Source organism: Haliotis cracherodii, unplaced genomic scaffold (assembly GCF_022045235.1).
Source record: "Haliotis cracherodii isolate W230 unplaced genomic scaffold, xgHalCrac1.p SCAF_24, whole genome shotgun sequence".
Classification (NCBI taxonomy): domain Eukaryota; kingdom Metazoa; phylum Mollusca; class Gastropoda; order Lepetellida; family Haliotidae; genus Haliotis; species Haliotis cracherodii.
In genome coordinates, this window is record NW_027266280.1 from 7,354,541 (window position 1) to 7,362,474 (window position 7,934).

Consider the following 7,934-nt stretch of genomic DNA (forward strand, 5'->3'; position numbering starts at 1 on the left):
CTATTTTAAAACGTGCCGAAAAAGGTCACACATAGTGACAACCTGACACCTTCCATTGTGGTCGACATGTTATAGAAATAGTGACAAAAACACTAAACTATTTTATTAGGTAATTTCAAGGTAGTTAAATTATTTTGTTGCATGATCATGTGCCTTGATGCACAGGCCATCGATAAATCGATGTTATTATACATGAGGTTTAGTTCTTTGAGTCAGTGTGGTGTTACGCACCTTCAGCAACACTCCACCAATATCGACCCGTGAAGATCCGGGGTAGAATAAGTCTTCAGCAACCCATGCTTGCCGTAAAAAGCGACTATGCTTGTCGTAAGAGGCGACTAACGGGATCGGGTGGTCAGGCTCGCTGACTTGACTGATGCATGTCATTGATCCCAATTGTCTGCATCGATGCTCGTCATATCAATCACTTGATTGTCTGGCCGAGACTCGATTATTTACAGACCGTCGTCATATAGCTGGAATATTCCTGAGTGCGGCGTTAAAAAACACACCAACCAACCACAAATATCACGGCGATGGACACCAAAAATGCTTCACATATTGCACACGTGTGGAATTGAACCGGTCCTTCCGCATGACGTTCGTCAAGGCCTACTTAAGCCTTAAGAAATATTTACACAAAATAACAATCGCGTCTATATGAATCATATATACTGTTCTTGGTACAGGATAAATCCAGCAGGTTTTTGTGATGAGGGAACAGCCGGCACAAGTTATCACGGGTAGCATACACGAATCCACCACATAAGAATAAAGTGTGGTTAACACATAAATCCCCGCAAACATTTAAGTTGACTTTCGGCACCGTCCTAATGTTAACCTGGTCTGGGAACTTGCACTTTGGGGTCTTGTGGAAGTTATTGCTGCAGCGTGGGGTGTCTGCAATAAAGAGATAGTATCAGAATATGTGTAATATATTATTTGTTGGCTAAGTTCGTCAGAGTGAGATGATTCGTATTAAGGGGCCGACAGTTAGTCAAATGTTATCCAACTTAAAACACATCCCTTCTTTCTTTAACATTTGATACATCCCTTCTTTCTCTAAATTGAAACTTAGCCCTACTTTTTTCTAACTTAAAATATATCCACATATTTCGACCTTGACAAAATATTTTTTTGTGATATTTGAACAATTGGATTAAATAGTATTTTTTGTGGAAAATATATGAAAAATGAACAAATACTCCTTGGAGTCGTCGCTATATGGCTGAAATAATGCCGATGCGACGATAAATTTTAACTCACTCACTGTACTTATTCTGTAGGGGGCGCTCTTGCGTGGTGCATAAGAAATGTGTTCGTGATTCCTGTCCCTCACAAGTCGACCGCCTCCGTGGTCTAGTGGTAGAGCGTCCGCCCGGGCGCGTCATACCAAAAGACGTTAAAAGATGGTACTTATTGTTACCCTGTCTGGCGCTCGGCATTAAGGGGCGAAAACAAGGACTCGGTTTCAGTATACTGTGTCTGAGTGGGGTATTCATGTTAAACTGCGGCATGGTATCTCAGTGAGCTAGCACTATAAATCGGCATCAGTCCGGACTAGTACAAGCAGCCACACAAACACACACACACACACACGTACATGCACGTCGCTATATAAGTGCAATAATCTAGGACGCGACGTTAAACCTCATTCTACCACCACCACCTCACGAATCGATATAGGAACAGTGAGTGAGTATGTTTATACCACCAATATGACGTCGGTGGACACCTGGGCCCCGTTCCACAAAGCCATCTTACCTCTAAGGTGATGGTAACTCCCATACTTTAACACTGACTTACGATAGTCGTAACGCTAAGATCGCTTTTGTGGAACGGTGTCCAGAAATGGGTTTCATTCACTTGGGGAATCGAACCCGCCTCTGATCCGAATGCAAGGTTCTTTTCTCTTTCAATGGGTCCTAAGTGTGCAGTCTATCAATGGCTTGTATTAATGACATGCTGACGGAATAAACACACCCGAAATATTGCACGTGGACATTGCATTTTCTCGTGCTTGTGGGTAGCGGGTAGGGGTCATTCTTGATTGCGTCTATTGAGAGAATGTCATCAAATCGCCATCATTATTAAGTATTGCTGCTGTCATTATCCACAGTAACACGTACTCTCTGTTCCCGCTATATTGCAGTATTTGTGTTTATATTCGGAATGCGTCTCGTCTACAACGTGGCTAACGTCACAGGGCTGTCGACATGCTTCACACTGATAGACTTCGGAGAGAGTAGCCAATATGTTCGATGCAGCTGGTGCGCATGCTCGGCGCCCACGTGATGTACCACTGTTAGAAAATACGCATTGTTTAGCCAGAAGCCAATGGTGTTAAGAGCGTAGAAACTGTGAGAATCGTCGATGATCTCGTGTAATGTTATAAGATTTGTCCAGATTCATTCAGGACTTTCTTGATAGGCTCGGCTATGTCTGGATGCGTCCAAACGAACGTCATGCAAACGTCAACGCGGTGCCACTGGTTGTGCTTTTTGCGCGCCATGCTGATCCACATAGTGTCGTTCAAGACCTTAACACTCGTGCCCACTGTGCACGTATCCTAACTGGCTACCTCCATCAGCAAAACAACACCAGAATGCAATGGCCAGCCGTGAGGCCTGACCTTTTCCCCATAGAGCACGTCTGGAGCATGATCGGGAGACGTCTTGGCCACTCGCTACGTCAGCCGGACTGGACCACGTGCTGCCAGGGGAGTTCACAAGACCCCTTCAAATAATCATTGGACCCTGCCAGGCCGCATAACTGTTTTGACAAAATAATCGTGGGTGTATGACGCTTTATTGATTTAGTCTCAAAAGTTCCCTTTTTTGCACACCCTTGTCGTCAATCTTATTTGTTTGCACCCTCACTATGCCCCACCAACAGTTTTTTGTTCATTGTCATAATACACCTCGTCCTACGTTTTCTTATCCGTCCACTACCATCCTATGACACCTCTTTGTGTTTCTGTAATCTTCCACAATTTTCTTTTGGGAGTATATATTGACAGTGCAATGTGGTCTGTTTGGTTTGATTTAAACATATTACCCTCATAGATATCCATGTCACATGATAGTCTTCTTTCAGTGGCATTTAGGAGTTGGAGTGATGAAGTAAGACGAGTTCTATGGATGAACAACTTCTTTATTACAATTAGAGCGACGTTTCGGTGTATGATAAAGCATCATCTATTGCTTGATAAAGGTGTTAGGATCTACACCGAAACGTCGCTCTAATTGTAATAAAGAAGTTGTTCATCCATAGAACTCGTCTTACTTCACATGATAGTCCATTAACACTATCGCATAATTCTCATCGATATTTAAAACCAACGAGTTGGTTCAGCATCTATGTCTTATTTACGACAAAGAAAAACAAAGAGATGTAGATTTGTTTTAAATTACTATCTTGATCCAAGTGAAATGTCATTACAGAAAACTGAATATCAGACAAGGTATTTCCAAGGTTATTTTGTTGAATAATTTATACCCACGCAATATGATAAAGAAGGACTATATTTCTTGCAATATAAAAAAGTACAGGAATGTATGTCGTTAAATTTATGCATGTTTTGTACTTTGAAAGTAAATGATCAGATTCTAGAGAGACTTTTTTAAATGGCATTACCATAAAAACCACTGTCAACCATTCTTAACTTGAGTGCTCCCGTAAGCGCAGGATATATTTACTCTTCGCGCGATACCCGGTGGTGCTATAACTGATTTTCAGTGATCAAATCATATACAGTAAATACGGTTATAACGAACTCAAAGGGACCATAATTTTAGTTCGTAATAACCGTAGTTCGTTATAAGCATATATACAACATATATACAACAAATGACAGGGACTAAAATATAAGTTATATCAGTCAGTTCGTTATAAGGGCGTTCGTTATAAACGTAGATTACTGTAATTAACATTGCTATCATGCCTTTTACGCCCAATGTTTTGGCTGATAATTTCTGGTGTTGACTTCTGTATCTAAAATATCCTCGCGTTGTCGTATATTTTCGTTAATTTGATTCCATAGGCCCATGACCTTTATTTGGTTAAAGTAGCCACAACTATGTGCTAGCTGCATACATACATGGGGGAACGTACCCGGTGTATTACATAGAGAATCTCACCCGAGTGTCTTTTGATATCAAATATATCAACACGAGTTGATAAAAGTGGAAAAATCCGAGGCTTGCCGAGGATTTTTGCCACTTTTATCAACGAGTGTTGATATATTTGATATCAAAAGACACGAGGGTGAGATTTTATTTATCATCCAACATCATTCTTTCTACTTTTTCAATTTGTAGACAGTAATTAGCAGTGTCTTCAGTGTAAAAAGTACTGCAAACAGCTTCAGTAGCAGAGCCATTAGTGATGTCATTTGATTGTGACGTCATGGTAACCAGTGATGTCACAATGGTCTGCAAAGCATTGTGATGTAATTTCATTGCAGCGATATCTACAGTGTAGATATCGCAAAAGCGAAATCTACAGTGTAGATATCGCTTGATCTCATCCAAGCGATATCTCCTGTGGGAGCCAGTTTTGGAAGATAAATCTCCTTTCTAACGTAACAAAAACCCTCGATCTATACGCTACCATAGCTTTGTTTCGGAACTTGCGTCACCACCTACGCTCCTTTTTCTTACTTATATACGTGACGGTCCGTCTTAGAATTGATCTTCCCATGCTTGCCACCCCACCCCACCCACCTCTCCCCCTTATGTATATCATAATACGATGTACCATCCTTCAAGTGATGACGCAAAACTTTAACAATTCAAAAGGTCAAAAGAGGTAATCGATTATCTACCGAAAGAATATACAGATGGAGTAAAAGGTAAAACAATGATTATGGATCACTGTAAATAAGAGATGAGGTTCTGGCGTTACCATTCATATTTATCTCACCTAGTGTTTGCGAAAAGGGTAGGCATGGCCTGCTCTGACGTACTCTGATGAACCGATAGCACTTCATCTTGAAAGGGCACTCTGTGAAGGAACTATTAAACGGTGATAACTTCAGCATCTTAAGCTTTATTCCTTTGCCCCGTGCTCGTGGGTTTCACCGAAGTGGTAAACGTCTGGGACCTGCATCACTTCGGGCTTTCCTCCCACATTAAGCTGACACGCCGTGATATAACTGGAATACTGTTTAAACCCAACTGCGTGACTATATTCGTTTGCATTGACGTTAAATATGCGATTGCTGGTTTGAAACTCGAGCATCAAGTCAAACTAACTTTGTACAGGTGTATATTTACCTTGAATTCGTCAATCATCTTTGGTTTGCAAAACTTACCCTTCCTCTTGGTGCATTGATATGCTCCGTTTGGGTGTGGTTCACACGTTTTGCCGGGTGCGCATGGATGATCCTGACACGCCCCCGCGATACGCTGAAAGGCAAGCACAACATTACTTCAACAAAGGTCATACCCTTCGATTTAGTCCACTGGGTTCCATAAAACTGGGGGCACGGGTGGCCCAGTCATCTAAGGCGCCGCGATTCGCTGTGCAGGGTTGCGTCCCTTGGGCACGTCAGAAACCTATGACTGTTCGAATCCCGGTTCGCCCCGATTATGTTTCTAGGTTTGTCAGCACCATACCCGTGCTCGTGGGTTTCACCGAAGTGGTAAACGTCTGAGACCTGCATCACTTCGGGCTTTCCTCCCACATTAAGCTGACACGCCGCGATATAACTGGAATACTGTTAAAAGCGGCGTTAAACCCAACTCACTCACTCACTCACCCATAAAACTGAATGCGCGTTAGGGGTCAACGCTTTAACCACTAGGCTACCCCACAGCCCCTGATCCTGGCACTTGTGGCTCTTTGCTATTTCAGTGGGTCCTAAACGGGCATTATATCAATGGCTTGTATAAATTACATGTTGACAGGGATAATTGGAAATATGGAGCCTGGTCAGGGACATATATGTTTCTCCAGTATTTGTTTTTTTCTCTTTCTGTTTATATTATTTGTATTTACAGATTAAAATAAAAAATGCAGCAAAGAGGGTGTGGGTGATCATGGCTGGTTAGGCTGGTTAGGCTCATCATCAGCTCAAGGCCCTTGCCCCCTCTACTCGCGGCCCAGACAGGGAATGGGACTTCTCCCAGGAAGCACTGCCTAGTCAAACCCACCCAGAACTTTTCGGAGAATATGAAGTCTCCCCAACACTGCAGCCTTGTGCATTACCCAGATTGTCAGAAGGGCTGTATTCCTGGTAGCAAACCCGGGTACTCTCCCAATGTCAGTCAACAGATTGGTAGGTACCAAACATAAGGCACCGAGAACAATGGGAAGACGGACAACTTGGTACTTGGGATGCAAGAGTGACATTTTGAAAGTGAGGTCTGCATATTTGGCATGTTTTTTCCTGAATCTTATCAATCACATTGGCGTCGAAAGGGACAGAAAAATTCAGTGATATAAATGATTTCATTGGATTTATAAAAAAAGGACCAGATCAGGTTTGTTGGCCAGGATACGCCTGAGGCTGTATACGGGCCTATTCCAAAGACTTGTATTTATCATTTTCCATGACGCCCTCTACATATTCCGGGTCGTACCATGGATGGACCTCTGTGTCAAAACCACAAGCATGGCGAAGACGGTAATACAATGATCGAGACACGCCATCATGTCGCTCAAGATACTGTGTTTGTGCCAAAGCTTGGTATTCTCATTAAATTCATTACATAATCTACATTTTATATTTACATTTTGATGCAACATCACGCACTGACTGTTTTCGAGATGGAAGTGACTGGTCCCGAGCAGCAAACAGAAAGCCTCCTGTTTCACTTTTCAGGCCAGACGACTTCATCCAAGCGAAGGTGTTGCTTACCTTCTCAACACGCTGCACATAAACTTGATGCAGTGGTCGTTCAGATAGCCTCTCCTAGAAAAACTGAATCTAGGCCAATTTGAAGTGACACTTGGCTTGGTTTACACCCATTTCTGTACCGTCCAGCAATACAGAGCCATAAACAAAATCACTGGCACTGACTTTATATTCCACATCCTTGGCTCCTTTAATAAAACTGGGGAATGCCTTGCTTTCATCATGAGTCATGCTTCACAAGAAGATCATCGGAAGAATAAATGTGAGCATCATCATCATCAATAATAATAATGATGATAATAATAATAATTATTATTATTTTCATTATTATTATTTATTTTTTTAAATAATAAAAATATTAAAACATTTTTTAAAACGAAAAATGTTTAGGTTCACACTCACAGACGGAACCCGTGCAATACCCAGTTCCAGTGGATTGGATGTTGCTGCCATCTTGCAACCTGAAGAGGTTACACTGACAGAGGTGCAGGATCTTTGAAGGCATTTCCTCAGGCAATTCATGACAACTTGTGGCGATTTGTCATCATTCACCGTTAAGTTGCCGAGGAAAGGCCACGTACAAGTGGCACCACAGTGATAGGTAAAACAAGACATCAGCAGCAACGTTTTGGTGGAACGCATGGCTGGAACCATGACAGTCGGTTACTGCAATGTCAGTGTTTAGGCTGCTGTTGGCGACAGGCAGTGCCGAACAGATGCTAGCTGAGCAAATGTATCGCGTTTTTAGACCTTCCACTTGAACCGAAATGTCATTGTCTGAATAATTGAAGTCCATCGATTTTTGTCTGTCACCAACAAAGTTCCTACGTCAATAACGGCCTCCCGACTGAACTGGCCTTTGTAGGACTATTAAACGTCAAAGTCAAATATAACATGATAACATAGAGCTGCAGTTGAGTTTAAAACAATGGCTTTCTAATTTCTAATAAATTGATTGATTTATGGCCCTAATTAGGTGCTTTAAATATAAGCCTTCATAGGTCCATCACCATGGCTATTACCTATAAATAATTCAGGTTAAAATCTAAATAAAAACTATTCAAAAGAAGTTAAA

General features: G+C 41.8%; 1 protein-coding gene across 1 annotated transcript; it reads right to left on the minus strand.

The window, feature by feature from the left end:
• Window positions 1–634: 634 nt before the first annotated feature.
• LOC139472300 (uncharacterized) lies at window positions 635–7,513 on the minus strand. Its single transcript, XM_071254738.1, has 3 exons — window positions 7,262–7,513; window positions 5,315–5,408; window positions 635–900 (listed from the first exon to the last, which is right to left on the minus strand). Exons 1-3 carry the CDS (start codon window positions 7,511–7,513, stop codon window positions 635–637), a joined length of 612 nt encoding a protein of 203 aa, XP_071110839.1.
• Window positions 7,514–7,934: the final 421 nt, after the last annotated feature.